The following is a 20,658-nucleotide window of genomic DNA, read 5'->3' as shown; positions in this document are numbered from 1 at the left end:
AACAACACAGTGTATCAGTGAGCTGTCCATTCACAAGAGTATAATCCTGTGTCTGTGTAATTAATTTGAGTAAATCTGACACTTTAAGTCAAGATAATTAATCAATGAGGCATTTAGTCCTAATGAGACATAGATACATCAGGAGCTTCTGTTCCTTAAAGTGATAAAAACTAAACTGTTTGTTACACAATAATATAAAATAAAGGCAGGACGCAAAACTTTCACAAAGTTTCCTAAAACTGTTGTAGCTTGTGTTTACAACAGTATATTCATGTTGTACAATGAGGCTAGGCTATACATTTACTAATTGGAGTGCAATTATTCCTATTATTTTATTCCTATTAATTGATAGAAAATGTAATGAATTATTAATTTTTTTGATTAATCAATTTGTGGTTTCATCAATAAAATGCAGAAAATTGTATATATACAAACACATTAGAGGTATAACAGATATTACCTCAGATTTGTTAAATGTTACTCTATTTTATTTTGATGTCCTGACCATGAAGAAAATTATGTGGTTTAAATGTATTAGTGATTATCTAACTAATTTGAGTTTTTTTGTTTGTTTGTCTTTTGTGATAACCTTTTCGCCCATGTTGTTTGACTATCAAAGAAAGTTGCTACATACAATTATCTGTATGCATATATATGTATATATATATATATATATATATATATATATATATATATATATACATATATATATACATATATATATATATACATATATACATATATGAAAAACATTTAAATACTAATAATATCAATAATTATAGTAGTATAATATATATACGAACGATAAACTAAGAAATGTGTATATGTGATCATTGAACATGTTCAGTTTACTCACATGGGCTCAGGAACTGGAGTTAAAACTACAAATGTGGAACTTTACTTTTGGGAAACACAGATATTTGGTAAATGAAAGTGTTGCAGCTATGGGCTTCGGCAATTGCTTTTGAGAAACGGACAATTGGTCTAACATTATGTTGCCTCATCTCTCCACTATGTCAGTTGACAGGCATGGAATACCTTTTTGAGAAAGAATAAATACCTCTCACTTTGTCACATGGTCCAGCCATATGTTCTAAATCTGCACAACAAAGACTTGGTGTACACGTGACAACAGGTCACAATGAGGAATAAACCATTCAGCTGTGTTCTGTGGCTCAGGATGGAACAGGCTGTTTTCACAGTCAGCTCAGCAGCTACAACCCTAAGAATATGCCTGACCCACACACTTTGCCTGCAAAAAAAATAGTTTTGGATCGCGCCTCTTGCCATAAGCCATATTATGTAAGTGTTAAGTGTGAGGTATGAATAGTACTTCTGGCTTTGTGCCTGGGTGATGTGTGCATGTTTGTGGGTACAACAATATAACTAGTATGAAAGGTTCTTGTGAGGAGACAAACACAGAGTGCAATAAATGATTCTGTGCTGATGATGAAGTAACTGACAGTGTGTTTGGAAGGAAAACAAATGACAAAGGTTGGAAAAGCTAACTTGAAATAAAGTTATGATTCTATCGCTCATTGCAAAGTGCTGCTAAATCACAGTTTGGTGTCGTAAATGTTCTGTTTTTCAGGTCCAATTGTGTCATGGCTCTATGGCAGGAAAGACATCTTTCATTGACTGAGTAGAAACTTTAAACATGCCACACATTTCTAAGACATTCAGTTACCTGTTAAGTGTTAACATTTCATAAAATCATGTTTAATCCTATATACGAATGTTGTTCATTTCAAATGTGAACTGCTGGACTCACTGTGTGTATGTGTGTGTACCTGATGTTCGTTATGTTGTGGGGACCTAAATCTGTTCACACACTCACTGTGGGGACTTGTCCTCTGAAGTGATGGAAACCAGTGTGTGTGTGTGTGTGTGTGTGTGTGTGTGTGTGTTCAACAAGATTGAAAGTTAGCACAGAGAAACCTTTCCCTGCAGATTTAGATAAAACAGCCATTGGTGTAAAACTCTGCACGTATAGGTCAAACATCCAAGAGAAGTAGCAAAAGGCAAAACTACATTTGGAATTTTGTAATAGCAACAACAAAAACAGGTTAACTAAATTCAATGAAGCAATAGAATAGCAGAGGCAAACTGAACTAAAATCCTTTGTTTTGTTGTGAACACAATCAAAACGTGTCAAACAGAGCATGAAGTAAACTCAGTCACATTAATACTGTTGATCTCAAGCTGCATTTGCAACCTAGATGATGAGCTACATAATCCTTTCTTACAAAACCTTTGGCATTAGTTCTCACCATGTTGGCCTTAAATGAGATCATTACTGCTGTTTAAAGAGAAAAGGTGGATTTTGTTCCATACACAGCACAAACGTGCAGGGTCAATGTTCCCTGACCACATGATGACTATCAAGTGAAGTCATCACACACATAATCATCTACCATTCTTTCAAACAAAGCTTTAAACATTACAGGAAGATTGTATTAATGGTGCTGCATATCAGTGAACATTTTATCACATTGCTGTCATGCACAAACTGCAGGCCACATACCTTGGAAGACATCCACATCCTGAAGATCCTCTGAGCTCAGGAGGTAATCATAGTCCTCTTGAGGGGGAAAAAAAAAAAGATTTGTGCACAAGTCCAGTGGACAGGAGAGGAAGGTCCTCATAATCGCCTCTCCAAGGAGTTTCCACAAGAAAAGTAATTTTTGCTATAGCTTTCCATCTGTGTCCATGTAAAGGGATTTTGTCATTTTGAGGTGGTTGATATGCCAAGGCTCCGAGCCTGTCCAAACAAAAGCTGGCAGGGCAAGTCTTTTCTCCAGCCATTTTTGACTCTGATGATTCATGTGCTTAACTTTCATGGTGGGTCAACAATACAAGGCTTTTCAGGCCTCTTGTGGAAAAGAATATTTGTGAAGATGTTATAAAAATAATTCTAGCCCTGGTTTATTTGATGTACTGCTAAATACTAAGTCTTATCATTGAGCAGCCGTTGATATTATGTGTTGGACCAGGGACCAAAGTCCTTTTTTATCTATTTTAGAATTTTCCTTTATTTGAGTCCAATTTTTAAGTAGCAGCATATGAGGGGGTTGTTTAAAGTTTGCTCTTATTGAGGAAGTTGCTCAGACATTCTTCTGCTTAGTGGTTGGAGGATGACACATGTATTGCCTTCTGCATGGCCTACAGTTTTGTCTCTACAATAAAAATATGCCAAACCCAGCGTCATTTCTACATTAGTGCAAACACATTATTTTTTTTTTACTTTTATTGCATAACTGCAAAACGACCATCCCTATCCATTCTCTTATTGACAGATGAAACCCATAAAGTGCGAATGCATAGGTTGTCTTCTCTAGAATTTGAAATTTCATGTCAGATTTGGAAGCCCATTCAGGTTGGATGAATTATCCATTTGGCAAATATTGGTCATAATTTCCCACTAATGGTTGATTTGAAAAACTGAGAGAAACTTTTGTTCTAAGAATGAAAATTGCCAATTGCCCGTGTGTGTGTTTGTTTGTGTGTGAGAGAGAGACAGACAGAGGGAGAGAGAGAGACTTGAGTTAGAGGGGACCACCTGCTGCTATAGGCATAATAGGGAGTATTCTTCTTTAGAAATAGAAAAGAATAAAAAACAAAAAACTCTACCTGTAATCACACATCAGTCTGAATGGATTTAGAGTTAGTACTGTTTTTTCTGCTTATATCTGTGCCGTTTCCTTTACTCGGGCTCTTGTCCAAACCACATAGAGACTCAGTGACCCCCTCCTCCATCTCCATATACTCCGCTTTGTCGCCCAGTGAGGATCCTGACGGCGAACCTTTAAATTTCCGTAGAAAGTCCGGGAAATAAGGACAACCCGGCGGCATGCTCTCCACCACCGGCGGCTGGTCTTCATTGTCGGTCTCCCTGTGGTAAAAATAGTTGAAGTTGGACACTATCACTGGCACCGGGAGCGCAATGGTTAGCACACCAGCGATGGCGCAGAGGGAGCCCACTATCTTCCCACCGACAGTGATGGGCTTCATGTCCCCGTAGCCCACTGTGGTCATGGTCACTACAGCCCACCAGAAAGCGTCCGGGATGCTCGTGAACTGAGACGACGGCTCGTCCGCCTCTGCGAAGTACACCGCACTGGAGAAGAGGATGACACCAATGACCAGGAAGAAGATGAGGAGGGCCAGCTCCCTCATGCTGGCGCGCAGAGTGTGACCCAGGATCTGCAGACCCTTGGAGTGTCGGGACAGTTTGAAGATTCGGAACACCCGGACCAAGCGGATTATTCTCAGGATGGCGAAGCTCATCGCCTGTTGCCCGTTGCCTTGGTGCTGCGCCAGGTCCGTGCCGAGAGTTATGAAATAAGGCAAAATGGAAACAATGTCTATAGAATTCATAATGTTTTTAAAGAATTGGGTTTTGCTGGGACTCGCAAAGAAGCGGACTATAATCTCAAAAGAGAACCAGATGATGCAAACCGTCTCCACGATGAAAAAGGGGTCGTTGAAAGGAGTGAACCCGTGGTCCTGCTGCTGTGTGGAGTTGTGCCGTGGCTGCAGATACTCCTTTTCATCCCTGAACTCCGGCAGCGTCTCCAGGCAGAATATGACGATAGAAATGACAATGACGAGGACGGACACTACTGCTATCCCTCTGGCTGGACTCGAGCTCTCCGGATACTCAAAGAGCAGCCAGATCTGGCGCTTAAACTCGTCCTCGGGCAGAGGTTTCTCCTCCTCCTTAACAAAACCCTCATCCTCCCTAAACTTCAGGATTGCCTCCTCCCCGAGTTCATAAAACCTCACCTCCTCCGAGAAGATGTCAAACGGCACATTGGCGGGTCTTTTCAACCGCCCGCCTGACTGGTAATAGTATAGAATAGCGTCAAAACTCGGTCGGTTCCGGTCGAAGAAGTACTCGTTCCTCAGCGGGTCAAAGTACCGGATTCTCTTGTCGGGGTCTCCCAGGAGAGTGTCCGGGAACTGAGTGAGAGTCTTGAGCTGCGTCTCAAACTTCAGTCCCGACACGTTGATGACAACTCTCTCACAGCAGCCGCACTCACTGTAAGCGTTTTCATACCCGGACTGAGGTCTCCGGTCAGTGATGGACACTGTCTCCTCCTCATCACCCATGTTACACAGAAAACTTGACCTCTTGCTTCCCCGGCCGCCCTCTTCATCCTCCTCCTCCTCATCCTCCTCCTCCTCTTCCTCCGCTCCCTCGGCCTCTTCCTCCTCTATCATGATGTCCTCCTCAGATCCGAGCAGCGCCAGCTCCGAGTGGCGCAGATCTCCGCCGAAAGTCGTGCGGCTGCGTCTCCAGCGTCCGACGCCGCGCTGCTTTTTGCGCTCTCTGACAACTCTGTGGTGCTGCTGCTGCTGCTGCTGCTGCTCGGGCTCCTGCTGGTGTTGTGGCGGCTGCGTGGAGGAGGTGGAGGAGGAGGAGGAGGGGCGCGAGGCGGTACCGCCGCTGTTGATGTTGGCGCTCGTGGAGGAGGCGGCGCGAGACTGATGCTGGCGGTTGTTAAGGAGATGAGCACATGAGGAGGTGGTAGACCCCCCACCAACGCCGCCGCCACCGCCACCGCCGCCGCCTCCTCCTCCCTCCGCGCCGGATCCATCTTCAGCAGCCGCCGCCGCTGCCGCCGCTCTGGACTGTGCCGCGTGCCGCTCCCTCTCGCGCTCCCTCTCCCGTGCGCGAGCTTGGGCATATCCATAAGGCAGGTGACTGTTGCACCCACCGTCCGCACCCACCATGGCAAACTCCATCTTCAGTCAGTGAGCGGTTCTACAGTGACCGCCTCAGCGCGACGTGGATGCAGCAGGCCAGATGATAAAAGTTGAAGCTCCGAGCGCGCGCGCAGACGAAATGAGACATCAACGCTTGTGATAGATGAGTTGTGATTGAAGAGAATGTCACAGTAAAACACGCACCTCAGTTGGGTTCATGCTGCGTGCAGTCCATGTGGCTACTTACATGACAGGAGATGTTAATCAGCCTGTTCAGGCCTTCACTGTTTATGACATCATACAATAAGAGTATGTGAATGATGGCCAGTGGCGCGCGCGCATACACAGCCCGTTACGCAGAGTCAAAACTTGCAGCGCCCTTTATTTGTTCAGCATTATAAATCACCAAGTCAACAAGCGAGGCCAAAACAGTCTCCTCTCCCCTCGTCTTCTCCTCCGGTGCCCATCAGGTGGTTAAATCCTCCACGACCGGGGCTCGCGCCCTATGCGTCCTTTGATATACAGTGGTCACTCATGGTTGCCATTTTATGAAAAAAAAAATAATAGAAACTGTTTTCTGCAGCTCCGATGAATCCGAATGACTTTATCCCTCTGACGCGTGCTGGAGCTGCGGGAGAAAAGGAAGAGAAAACGGAAGTATTTTGTTTATAAACGACAAATAATTCAACATTTCAAAATGATCTTCGTTGTTTTGACGATTGAATGGTTCAGGTTATTACGCACGCTTGTTTTCTTATTATTATTCGTATTATTATTGTTGTTATTATTATGACTAGGTAACGTGAAGGTAGGGTTTCGGTTATGAATGAATGTTCAGCATACACATAACGCACAGAATATTCTACACATTAAAACAACCACCTTCACTCTGACATTCATACTTACATGTGAAAGGGGGCCAAACGAAATCGCCTCAGTCCCCCTCCAAACACATCTGCTGGAGGAGGAGGTGGAGGAGGAGGAGGAGGAAGGCTAGGTGAGGATGCAGTTCTTCCCTTTTGCCCAAATTCCCCTCTTCATTTTGGGAGGGTGGTAATATCACAAATCCCTCGTCGTGTCCACGTAGCGACTATAACATCCACAACACTGTATATCCGTGGTCTGACGCACTGTGAGGAGGACACTTTTTTGGGCTGCGTCTCGACGTCTTGTCTCAATTCAACAGGATCTATCGCCACTTCAGCCCCCGTTGTGCTGCATCGCTCCTCCTGTGCGATGGCAACGGCGATCATTTAAAAAAAAGAGAGGGAGAAGAAGAAGCAGGTGTGCAAGCAGCGTCCGAAAAGGCGAGAAGGTGCGAGGGTGGGTAAAAGTTTACCTTCAGTCAGGCGAGTGAAAATGGCCCCACGGTTCAGAGCATCACACATCTGTCTGTCTGCCACTGTAGCCCTACCTATGCTTCCGTATCTCTCCCATTGTGTGTGTGTGTGTGTGTGCGTGTGTGTGTGTGTGTGATGGAGAGGCTCGGTGAGAAAGTCGTCCATGTACCGCAGCGCGTGCAGGCGGTGCTCGGTCCTCCCCCAGTGGATGTAGACGGTCACTGCGCATCGTACTGCAGTCTCACATCCCAGCCTCCTCTGCCCTGCACGTACAACTCAGTGCCAACCAGTGTCCTGTACCCCACCACAAATCCCTGTTTCATGTCATCCTGCACAGATGTGGCTCTCAAGTTTTAGTTCACTTACTGAGGTGTGTGCAGACATTTCAGGGAGCAGGGGCTCAATCAAAAATAGGACTCAAAAGTGTCTACAAATGTGGAGGAAAATGACTGAAGCATCAAAGAAATTACAACTCAAAAGCAATTTTGGGGAATCATTATCACTATTATTGTTATTATGGGCCACATTTTAAAACAATTCATAGGCTCAGCAGGAAAAACTGACAAGTGCTTGAGCATGTACAGGAAAAAGAAAAACTAGCTCAGCAAGTGCAATTATTAGTCAACTAGAGTCACAAAGTAACTGGCAATTTGCTTTTTTATGTGATTTATTAATTGTCTAAATAATTTTTTAGGCAAAAATAACCCAATAACCCTGTTTTCTGTCTCGCAAACACTGAACAGATCATCTGATGAGCCTTGTGTTTTTACTTGCTGTATAATAAAACAAGACATCTGAAGCTGTCATCTTTGACTCCTTTTCCTTTTTTTGTGACTTAATGAGTCCCTGATGAAAAGAACTGTAAGTGGCAGCCGTAATTGATTTGTATTTAGTTGACAGCCTGCTTAAAAAAACCTTCACAAATCTTTTATTATTTGTTTAATTTGAGTCACCCTATCACCGACGATCAGAACACAGGATTAGGATCCAGGCATATTTAGAGATCTGTTAATGTAAGTAGAAAAGTCAATCTTGATTTCTTTTGAATTATTAATGTGTAAAAAATGGTAAACTTTGAACAAAAATGGTAATTATTAAATACTTGCTACAATCACGTGTGTTACTTATTTGGACAAATGTTCCTATAATGAACAAGCCAACAACAGGAAGGCAAGAATAAATGTCTCTTCTCTAATCATCTGAGAAACAGGTTTGTTTGATGTACAGATTCACATTGATCCCATTTTCCCCAGTTATTTCTTTGTTGCATTCCATATTGTGGACGTTTCAGTGTTGTGCAGATGTCAGCCAAAGCTTAAGTGGTGGGACATAAAAGCATAATACTTTCATAATTCTTTACTTGTGGGTAACTACAAGCCCCCAACAGCAGAAACAACATTATATCTGTGCCCCAGAAAATATCACAGTGACTAAAATGTAATGAGCAAAGTGGTAACTAGAGCAGTTCCACACACTTAACTGTCTAATTAGAATTATATAATTTAAAACTATAGGATGGCAATTCATACTCTGGTAATTAAAGGTCATTCTCTCGAGCCTGAAGTAGCTTGTAAGAGAAACAGCAGGAACACTTTGCTCTCGTTTCTTTTACTTTCACTTGACCTGAAATTATATTATCTGAGAGAGAAAAGTCGTCAATTTGTTAAAACAATGCACAGCTGTGCTCAGGTATGATATGTTTCAGACTGTGTTCCCTTTGGGTAATAAAGGCAAAAAAAAAATCAGCCAAGTCCATGAAACGACCATTGTGATGATTTTTCATTCATGCAGCATTAACTTTTATTTATGATACTTGAAAGAAGAAAGCAGGTTTTCTAGCACTGTTTACTGATCAGACTACAGACAAAGTTAGTGTACACTTACTGTGTCAACCCTGAAGAAAACCAGTTGTAGATATGACTCTCACATAATCAACCACACATACTTTATTATCATGTATCATGACTTTTTGTAAGAATTATAACAAGTCTATCAATGGATAGCACCTTGAGATGAAGATGAGATTTTTTTGAGGTGGTCCAGCACAAACACAAAATGTCACAATCACAAGGTGTATTTACATACTTAAACATACATAAAATCTAATGATGATATTAAAAGACAAATAGATACAGATAAAACAAAACATGAAACATCTGTCACTTCTTTGTAAATAAGATGTCTGTGCTGCTGGTATCTGCCCCCACAGTGGACAAAACCTTCATTTTAAAACCCAGATATTTCAGCTCCTGTATCGAGTCACTGTTATTGATCAACCTTCCTATTGCCACCACAGATTTATGTGGATTTCTTTTTGGGACGTTAAAGGTCTTATTCATTGCACCTTTGAAACCCCCCAGCTTAATCTGATGGTGCAGATAATTGTTGTGGGAGGGGGTCTGCAGGTATAACCCTCGGGTCTGGTGGCATACACACTAATCACTACAGCCCTCTGAGGTCCTGTCCATTTGATTCAGCCTATCCATTTGGCTCAAAAAACTCTAATTAGGACAGAGCAGCCTGTTATTCCAGACCAGAGAACAGATACAATATTCCTCTAAGGAATTCCAGTCATTCCCTGAGGTATTATTCTTAAAATCTCTAGTTGTAATGTAGATATTTTTGGATGCTTGCACAGTCTCCCTTAAAAAAATCTATGCGTATGAAAGGAAATCTAAAACCAGAAAATAAAAATCAATTCAGATGTTTACGCTTGTGGAATTATAATGCTGACGGTGCAATGTCACTGGCATTCTTTCAAGAGCTCATCCTCACAGTAATGTTTCTTTAATTCTGTATTTCAGATGTCAGAAATAAGGGGAAGTTTATCTGCACATCTCTCTCACACACACATTGTCTTACATTCATACTCATAATTACTACAGGCCTTAAATGGAGTAATTTATGTTATAGGGTTTTGATTGTTGTCCCTGTATGGAAGACAAGTCCAAACAATGTGACTATGTAAACAGATTGAGGTCCCCATAACATAAGCAACACCAGACACACACACACACACACATATCCTGCCCTTGCACTTTGTAGAGCGTCCACCTCCAGGGGGAGCAATGAGGTCAGTAATAATATAAAGTGGTGGAGAGAGGACACAAGATGCCTCATTATACATAAGTTGATACGCACTTTGAACTGAAGCCAGAGCTGCAACACAGCCGCATCTGTTACAGCTTCACTCTGTGTCTCATTGAAACTGACACTGTGACAAATTCAGCTCACTGAAATCAGTTTACTAGGCAAAAAAAGACGTGGTGAAGTGGCATGTTGTTAATCCTTAAAGCCAGAACATGCATTTGTAAACAGGTCACCCACTTGTTTATCATATAAAGGACAATAAAGGACTTTAGCATGAATATTGTGAAAAATGGATTTACAATAACTTCACTAACCTTCACTGGTGTTGTTTTATTTGGTATTTTATGTCCATTGGGAGTTTTTTTATGTACCTGTTTACAATAGTTCTCTGAATGTACACTTAGAAGTACTCTAATCAATAGAATATTATAGATTTACAAGTTGCACTATATTTTGTATCCATTCTAATTCTGTTGTTGTTTTATTGTTTTTTTGCCATTGCTTTTATGTATATGTATATTTGTATATTTCATATTATGTATATGTGTATGTATAAATAACTTGGTTAGTACTTTTGTTGGTGAGCTCTTAACAGGATTGTAAAGTGCATGTTAAGTGAGAATAAATATCTCTTCTGACTTTGTCACCCTAAAGGAAAACGTGTTACTCTTTACCACTTAGCCAAATAGACCAAAATAGCAAGGAAGATGAATTTATTGAATAAAAAGACAGTATCTCTCTCAAATAATCTAATGTCCTGAAGACTTGCTGTGCTTGCCTGACTGACAAAAGCACCATTAGTTTGATAGACATACTTATTTAACAAAAGCAGTACATAAATTGGAAAAAAAGAAGTTGACTGAATTTGGACAGCAACATTCATAAATTCCCCTTATGAGGATCACATTATTGCTCCTTTTTTTAAAACTTCATTATTATTTATTTAGAACAAACAGACTCAAGAATAGTTACTTTGCGCTGGCCATCAGACTGCTAAATTCCAAATAACAACCCCCCCCCCCCCCCCCGCGACACTATCTGTGCAATATTTAACTGTTATTTTTTTGCTGCTTACAGATTTCATTCCTGTTTGTGTTGTTTTTTTTGCACTACTTTTATATATATTTATATACATAAACACTTACTTATTATTATTTTTATTTTATTTTTATTAATCACAGTACACAATAATCTACCTCAAAATTGTTGGTTTTTATCTGCTTGCCAAGCAATGAAATTTTGTTGCCAGTTTTCACTGCTGTGTTTTCTGTGCAATGACAATAAAAGGAAGTCTAAGTTTAAGTCTTTTTAGTACTATACACCTACAGCCCACAGAAGGATTGCACAAATTATATATTTTATTTTGAAATTCCCTATAGCCAGTACATGCATATATATGTATAAGTCATCCTTTGCTTATCATCACAGCAAAATGAAATACTTTTATTATAGAGAAATTACAATAATCTAACACTTACATCACATGACCACAACTGCATTATAGTCTGTTAAAAACCATTTATTCAGTTGATCATAATGTACTAATAAGTGATAAATATAAAGTGTTACCAGTTAAATTAATAGATAAAATGCAGGGTAAAATTTGCCAGATGCTTGTAGTGACTTGTCAGAAATCTCTCATGCGTGTTTGGTTGAGTTGGACCGACTATCTCAGTAAGTGTTAAAATATATAAATGGAATAAGAACAAAGAAAACAGAGAGCAGTGAGTAATCATCAGCGGCCGATAAACATAAACACACCTAGCGCCTACTTCCACACAGAAACCTCCAGCATAGTCACCAAACAAAAGTCCTGTCCTTGGCAGAACTGTGGAGGCGTTTGTTTAGATCTGATGCAGGGGGAGTGTCTGTGGAAAGTTCTCATTCAAAGGCCAAGTGTGTTGTGCAAAGGCTCTTGTGTGGATGGAGAGACAAAACACAGGACTATGTTGGATATTTTGGATGAAGGATGAAGCAGCACTTCTGACGAACTATCGTGCATAAAGCTTGTGTATGTGGAGTTGGTTTCACCACAAGCTTAGTCAGTCTACCTCTTCCACTCTATGTTTCCTGGAGCAAGTATGATCCTCACATACAGATTTTTTTTACGCAGAATGAAAACCAGCTCCAGCCCCAGGTTCCCAGTGCCAATCCTAGTAGTTCCAGTCCTGCACCAGCTCTAGTTTCAAGCTTCTACACTCTGGTCCACGGCGGAGTCACTGAATCCACTGAAATTAAAAACATTATATTCAAACACATAAAATATCAAAAGCAAAGAAACTGAAAATGTTTGCAGAGGTCTGCAGATATTTATCTTCCCAGACCTAAATATATGCTCTGGGGAAGTTTTTTTGCACACAATGATCTCATGGAGTAAGTTTCTGTCAGTGACTGTGATCACGATCTCAAACAGTAGCAGGTGGAGCAGCAGAGGAGGCACGGCTTCCAAGAGAGGGGGAGTGAAGTGGGACTGAGTGGGTTTGTAAATGCTGTTCTGTCCTGTTAGAGCAGTGTGAATGCGGTGCTGATAAAAAGCAAAAATACTTTTTTTACACAGCCCAAAACCAATGACCCATGACTCACATTTGTGATGTCAGCCCTGTGCTGTTATTTGTGGATTCATATAAAGCTTGTATTAGCTTTTGCGCCTAAAGGTGTGTTTTATAGCAGTGCTAAGAGTTAGGAACCAGAAAATCATTCTGGGTACTAAAACTATCACATCATCGGTCATTTCCAAATTGATTCCCTGCAGTGAACATTAATGTGACATCACAGGGGAGGCCCTGTATTGTTATGACTGCATATGGGAAAGATAGTTATTCCAGTGCTTCTTTCATATTGTTTTCTTTAAGTTTGTTGTGGAAAAGAGAAAATACTGAGTGTGAACTTTGAGGGATGGGGGGGTCTGGGGAGACGGGGGCAGTCGGATGGAGAACTTGGATGGAAGAACTGGTAATGAGAGGATGAGAACGAGGGACAACTTCAGTCTGTGTTGAAGAACTTCGAGCTGAGATTCTGGACTTCAAACTGCGGTGGGAAGCATTGTACATCTTAGTTTACAGCCTACTGAAACTTAGTGGAAGAAGAAAAAAGAAGCTTGTTTTTTTATTATTATTTTAACACCACAATATTAACGTGTACTTGAAAGGGACACCTGCTCCTTTTGGATTCCAGACTGGTGTTAATGTGATTAGCATATCAACACAGCACAGGCAACGTTGTGATGCTTTCAGCTGCATACATAATGAATCCGTTTTCAACACAGTTGCGCTCGTTTTAAGAGGAACTACCAGCTGTAATAAATATTACTCAGAAAATGACTAATGGTGTGTTTCACTCTCAATACAAAATTAATCAACTATGGCTGGTGTTCATTAGGGACACAATGCAACAACAACAATGATGTATTTCACCTGAGATTTCCTCAAGGAAATGAGGCCTTAAAGACATAGGGGTTATGCTCTCTTTAAATCCTTGCAGTGTTCTTTGGCAAATATGACAGTTCAGCACAGTGCTGGAGAACCCGAGTCCCCCAGTGGCTGCAAGGTCACGCAGAGCAGCAGTTGGATGAACTGTGGATCCTGCCCAAGTGGTTTTATTCCCGTCACTGCAGACTGTCCAGCCTGTGGTGCAGTGCTAACATTTAACCAAATACAACAGGAAAAACAGGCAGGAGCAGGTTTACATGCAGCTTCAGCTATAAGCAAAAAAAAGTGTGGTGGTGGGGGGGGGGTACTGTATTCAAGCTGTTGTGTGTATTGTGAATGGAAACAAATGTTATTCAAACCATTGCCAAATGAGTTGTTTCTCAGTGTAGTGATGTTTAGATCTCGTGTTGCCCAGCAACATGAAAGCAACACTGTGCTAGTAAAGTGAGACAGCTGCAAGCAGTTTGGAATGCAACTACAAACCCAAGGAGGTGCTCACAAAACGTTTCAGAAGTAAACTCTACTGCTCATTTATACAGTATATGGATACTGTTGTACTGTATAATATATATACTCACTCACTCACTCACTCACTCACTCTCAAAGTACATTTTGATTATAATTTTACAATTTTACAGGACTCTGACCTGTCACAGTTTATTAGTTCAGTTTTAAATAAAATGCTACTTTTTCCTAAATTATTTAAAGGTCCAGTGTGTAAGAATTAGTATGGTACATGGACATATGGTAGGTGAGACTGCAACCTGATAACAATCAGACGACATCTCCATTCCTCAAGTTGTCGAGGAGCTACAGACGCCTTCACAGAAAGAATGGAGTTCTTCTTCTTTGTTTGCAAAGAAAGGTTCAAAATGCACTCTCTCACTGGTCTGTCCATTTGGGATGCTGCAGAAACAAAATGGTGGCCTCCATAAAGAAAGGCCTTTGCCAGTGTAACTGAATCATTAGAATCACTTAATTAAAAGGATTAGTTCAGTACTTCCTGCATGACTGGAGCACAGACTCCGTCTGACACAGTCACCGAACAGAAATACAACTGAACGGGTTGTGATTCGGCTCACAATCGCCGGCTTTCAGGAGTGTTGTGGCTAAATACACCAGACTCTGTTAAATAGTGATATTTTAGAAATGTCCTTGCTAAATGTTCGAGATTAACGCATGTTTCCAGGATTTTTAAGTCTTTTTAACTGAGCTACAATTTGATTCTTGTGACGGACGTCCTGCTCGTCCTTCAGCCTTCTTCCAGTGATGACAATCAGTAGCTGGCAGTCTGTTGACGTCACATTTTAGTATTGACTCAGCTCACTTGGAACCTCATCAGACCAGATACTAAAAGAAGAACCAGGTGCTATTGCTAATGGAAACAAAAATAAGAAGTACCGATAACAATAAACCCTCATACATATTACAAAATTGACCTTTAAATAATCCTTCTATGATTAAACTAAGAACAGAGAAAATTGAATATCACCTAAAAACACGAGGAAACTTCCCAATTGATTTTGCCTACAGATTTATTCAGAGCTTGAAATGGAGCGAAGCAAGTTAGTTAATACTAATGCCAGTGTTTTCCACCTGACTGCGGGGGCAGGTTCATGTTCATATTTGTGTGGGCCACCTAAGCCTTTAACTCCTCTAATCTAAACAAGATTTCTCAAGATACCATCTTCCTCCTCCGCATGTGTAGGAGGAAAGGCCTTGGCCCCATGGGCAATCCCTGGACTGCTGACGCCAAAGAGATGAGGAATCACTTCTGAGTCTCAACAGGTAGGAACAAAAAATCACCTGACCAAGGCTAAACAGATTAAAGGGATTTGTGAGCAGCACTATTTAAATAACAGAGAGAACAGTCATGGGCTGAGCGCTGGTACAGATGTTCAGAGAGTTAAAGAAGGAGAAAGATTTGCACCTGAGGTTCAACAGAGCTTCAAAGGTACGTCTGCTGTTGACTACGAGCAAACTGATAAAATGTAGTAATGGTTTAGTTTTCTCTCAGAAACTGCAGTGTTTTCAGAGCAATTCATTTCAGTATCATTTTTACTGGCTGAGCTGTCACTGCAGCAAAGACAACATGATGAAAAACAACTTTTGGTGACTTTTAAATGACCTCAGTTCAGCATTACGGATTCTGGAAAGGTTTTGTCTGGGGCATTATTTGTTACTCTCTTACTCTCTCACATTTTTTTATTACTTGTTCCCCAAACAAACATCATGCAAGGACAGAGGTTTAAGGTGCAGAGTGGGACTGAAAGAAGAACAACATATTCCTGTTGCATCCATGCAGATACAGTTTTTGGTTTTATTTCCTAATTTATAGGGACATACATCTGAAAAAAAATAATCCACTTTTTGTGGTGTTCCATGACTTTAAATATTAAACCCAAATACAACTAGAATCTACTTATTTCTTCGAAACAACAAGATTTTCAGTGTTAAGATGAGGTTTTAAGGAGTTATTCACTGGACCTTAACATTAGTTTTGTCTTTTATTATAGATGTATGAGGGAATTTGTTCACATTTCAGTGTTTTGATTACTCTTTATCTTTAATACTTTTAACCCCACAAACCTTCTTTGTATTCACCCTGTTGTGTTGCAGGGGATGCAGAAAGGAATTACAAAAATACCTCTGTTCACTGAAATGATTTACTTAAACTGTATTTTTGTAATTCATCTTTCAGCAAAACTGATGGACTTGCAAACATTTTGCTAATTTATCTTCATGTATTACAGCTTGGATGCTATGATCCAGATCACAGGCCAAGTGTACAATACAGACTGACCTCTGTTTATCTCCTGTTTATCTATAACCACCTTTAACACACTGTGATGTTATTGAAAAAAATCCAACACTGTATCTAATGTGAAGCCTGATTCCCTCTTGTGGCAGGCGTCAGTATTGCAACCAGCAGAGGATGCAGCTGGTTGTCATGGCAGCAGTGCTGGCAATAGCGGGGGCGGGGCAGAGCTGCAGCTCCAGATGTCGTCCAGCCAACGTCAGCATCCCCGTGCAGAGCTGTGGCAACACCGAGTATATCTACACCACTATGTGTGCAGGACAGTGCTACCACGAGGTAACAGACGGTTCTGCTCCAGAGCTCGTTCATAATCACACATGTCAAGTGTGTGCATTTTAATTTGTATGCCATGGCATCTGAATTTGGCCTTACTTTTTTTATATTAACTTTGAACTGCTATTGATTACGTCCTATGTTATAAACCCACAGACTTTTAATTAAAGTTGCACACCACAAACAAGGTGAGACGGCAGGTTATGACAACAGCAGAACTTCTCCACTCCACTTCTCTTCATTTACCAAGTGTGACAGGGAACTACACAGCAGACGTCATATAGAGAAAGGATAATGTTATGCTGCATATAAAAGGCTTATTCTGAGGCGAACACCAAAAACAATTATTATAAAAACAATAATTCGCGACCCTCATGTGGAGAAGATGAGAGTGATTATACACTAACATGCACTAACGTACTGATGGTAGTAAATTTAATTTCTTTTAATACACCCTCTAAATGTTGCGCACTGGGCCTTTAGGACTTAAAGATGGTGTTAAATTGTTAAGGAGGGCTTAAGGTAAAACTGATTATGCTCGCTATAAACTGCCACTGCATCAGTGTTTAAAAAAATCCTTCCCAAAAAGCTACCTGTAAGTGATGTGGCAAACTCACACTTGTGTTTATCTGAAGTTAATGATAAACGTATGCAGTGTGAGGTAGATAGACACATTTTCCCTCTGTTTGCACCACCACACTTCTACTGCAGCACAGCAGAGAAACACTGACCTTGGAAACACAAAGAGGGGAGACCTGCACAAAAAAGACTTTGGGCAATACCCACTTCATTAACTCAGACTGCAGAGTGCCCCTGCTGCATGCAGCACGAACTCTGCAAAATGTGCTTTTTGAAAAATGTCTTGCATTACTGCTGTAAAAATCCTAATCACACATTATAAATTGTTGTTGTCAATAACTAGTTCATTTATCAAAAGAACTGCTGAGTTATTAAACAGCATACATAACAATGAATCATTTAAACGTTTGTGGTACATAGAAGAACCTGTCATCCATTTTACACTATTGTACTTTAATGACAGTGTTATACATGTACTACATTGTTATTAACAGTTGTACTTGTTTGTGTGAGTAACAGGACCCAAACTACGTCCATGGCATGGATAGACAGATGATCTGTAACGGGGACTGGACCTATGAAGTGAAACGCATTAATGGATGTCCACAGGCAGTGACCTACCCTGTGGCCAGAAACTGCCACTGTACTTCATGTAATCAAGACAACACTCACTGTGGCCGCTTTCCTGGAGAGATTACCAGCTGTCTGGCCTTTTAAAAAGAAAACAAACAAAAAAAACAGTGTACATTCTTATATTTCCCTGTTTCCCTTGACATGGGACTGAAATAAACAAGCTTCGCTGCTAAAGTTTTTGGGTATTGTCCTTTTTTCACAAGTTTCATTATCTTTCAATTTGGGGGCGGTAACAACAGCAACAACCACACAGCTGCGCTTAATCCAAACCATCAGTCATTTAGAATTATCAGCAGCTACCTCTGTTCTGCAAGTGACACCTCGAGCAAATTGTCAACACGGAGCAAATCTGATAAGTTTGTGCAGACAAACATGTCTAGACATCGGCTGACAGTCAGACAACAGAGTGACTTTGTATTCACAGAGATTAAAAGTCCATTTTTGTTCCTGACTAAGATGACTGACCTCAAAAATACAATAAACCTGAGATAGTGAGCTGCTTTTTTGACAGACGAGAAGTAAAATATAGTTTGCCCTAAAACCTCCACTGAATTTTACATTGAATAAGCATAAATAAGCAACTTGAATAAGCATAATTCAACAAAAAGTCAGAACTGTTTTTACACATTGTATTCTTACACAACATTAGCAATTATACAATTGTTAGCTCATACAGCATTACCAGCCAATGTTGTATTTTATCTTATGTTGCTGCCAGAAAGAGTAGAAATGTTTGGATTAAGCAAAACATATTTATTCTTATTCTTACACATTCTTATTATATAAGAAACTAGGACCCAAGGTTGCACCAGGACAGAACTAATGGATAATGCAGATAAATGACAACAAAGCTGCTCTCTGCCTTTAAATCAACTGCTGAGTGACATTGTTGATAAAGGATGATACTAAATTCAAAAGAAGGTGCCGATTCCTGACTCTGCAGATTGCTATTCTTTATTACCATGGAAATACCCAAGGCCCCTGCTCATGACAGAAAACTAAGCCATTAACATGATGAACTGTTAATTACTGTTCTTGAAGTGTGACTGAACAACTCACCGGCTTTAACCTAACACAGTCTCCTTTGCTGTGGGCAGTGCTTAAAATGTATTAACGATATAAATGTGTGGTCAGCGTGAGAGCTGAATTCAAGGGTATAGGGGTATTTTTCTTTTTTAATCATAATTCCAATCCATACACCTACCAAGGGAATAAAAGAGGGATCTGGTGGACACAATAGTGTAATGATTTATTTTTGTATTTAGTGTTTTAACTATGACCCATATGGAGGATTTTCCCCCACATTTAAAAAAAATAATAAAAAAACTCTAAAACATTAGATATTTGCTTTTATTGCCCATCAAGTGGAATGAAAGATAATTAAATTGTTGTACCACTCTGAAATCTTTTTCCAAATTTGAAAATTTTTCTCTTCAATGGGTACTTCTGAAATCAAGAATTACATTGATGGGGACTCTTAAGAGACAGATTAAACAGGGAGATGATGCAGAGATTGTGATATTCTCACTTTTATGGATCGACTTCTTAGAAGACTAAACAGAAGCAGAATAATTTATACAAATACAAAGAATTTATGATGGGTCATGCGTTCCTTTGCATTGTCTCAGCCACATGAGGGTTAACCACAACAGTCTCAGCATGATATAATTTAGGTTTGATCATGATTACAATATTTCAATCACTTGTTACAATGAAAAGATGAAATTCAGGGATTAATGATATATAATTAATAACATTAAAAAAGAGGTCAGTTGTGTATAGGACAGCTGTAAGGGTGAAGGATTAATCATTTCATTATTAACATTACACTTAGTTCAATAGAAACCCAATTAGCAAATTGCAGTTGTTATTTTGATAAATGGTTTTTGATAAACCAGTTAGTGACTCTATTATAAAATAAAAAGTTCTTTGATTTCAGATTCTTAAATGTGAAATATGTTCATGCCTTCTTATATGATAACAAAATGAATAACTGTGGTTTGTGGAGAAATTGAAAAAAAACCTTCCCAAGAAAGTCATCATCGGATTAATCGGTAATAAAAAATAATCATCAGTTCATATTGGAAATAATTCTATCATTTCCTAACCTTGAGTTGTTACTAATTTGAAGCGTGACTTTAAATATATATAATGAAATCAAATCGCAGTCACATTTAGATACTTTACACAAATCGTTCAGCTAAAGACAGCTCAGAGGAAAACATGAGAAGAAGACGAGCTGAAGTGGTTTTTGGACAGACAAGTTTTAGGTTTGTTTACAGAGGGAAAAAGTTAAGATTTGTTGAGGCTGGCATGTAAAGATGGACTTTGCCCTTAGGATGCTGTGTGTGGTTGTTGCTTTCTTTACTAGATCACAGTATCATCAGTTGTATTCTAGAAGCAGCCAGAGGTGTGTAACCAGCAGAGGATGGATGTGACATACAGAGGCTGAGAAGGATAGAAATAAAGCAGCTGTATTGGCAGATAACAGGCCCGGACCACACTGGTGCTAAATTACTATCCCAAAGACATCATTTCTACATTTAAATCAAAATTGAATGAAACACTCCCAAACCAAAGCAAAGGTTGTCAGATATTAATCTCCGTTAGTTTAACAGCTACAGATAATCCTGCAACGACATCAACACCAACCTCTAAGAAACCCTTCATTGGCCAACAGCAATCAAGGAAAACGTAATGGTTTACTGGAAAAGCAGCTCACAACCAAATTGTGGCGTTTTCAATTTGCCCAACATTTGACGAAACAATGCAAAGACCATGATGGAAA

The 20,658-nt window shown here is 40.0% G+C and overlaps 2 protein-coding genes across 2 annotated transcripts; one reads left to right on the top strand and one right to left on the bottom strand.

Annotated features, from left to right (window-relative positions):
- Window positions 1-3,630: 3,630 nt before the first annotated feature.
- kcna4 (potassium voltage-gated channel, shaker-related subfamily, member 4) lies at window positions 3,631-6,942 on the bottom strand. The gene is made up of 2 exons (XM_058629216.1): window positions 6,616-6,942; window positions 3,631-6,337 (listed from the first exon to the last, which is right to left on the bottom strand). Exon 2 carries the CDS (start codon window positions 5,746-5,748, stop codon window positions 3,637-3,639), a length of 2,112 nt encoding a protein of 703 aa, XP_058485199.1. The 5' UTR covers window positions 5,749-6,337; window positions 6,616-6,942; the 3' UTR covers window positions 3,631-3,636.
- An 8,113-nt stretch (window positions 6,943-15,055) lies between these two features.
- LOC131459719 (gonadotropin subunit beta-1-like) lies at window positions 15,056-18,001 on the top strand. The gene is made up of 3 exons (XM_058629782.1): window positions 15,056-15,521; window positions 16,478-16,661; window positions 17,757-18,001. Exons 2-3 carry the CDS (start codon window positions 16,503-16,505, stop codon window positions 17,952-17,954), a joined length of 357 nt encoding a protein of 118 aa, XP_058485765.1. The 5' UTR covers window positions 15,056-15,521; window positions 16,478-16,502; the 3' UTR covers window positions 17,955-18,001.
- The last annotated feature ends 2,657 nt before the right edge of the window (window positions 18,002-20,658 follow it).

This window comes from Solea solea, chromosome 5, assembly GCF_958295425.1.
Source record: "Solea solea chromosome 5, fSolSol10.1, whole genome shotgun sequence".
Classification (NCBI taxonomy): Eukaryota; Metazoa; Chordata; class Actinopteri; order Pleuronectiformes; family Soleidae; genus Solea; species Solea solea.
This window is presented reverse-complemented; position numbering and strand designations above follow the sequence as displayed.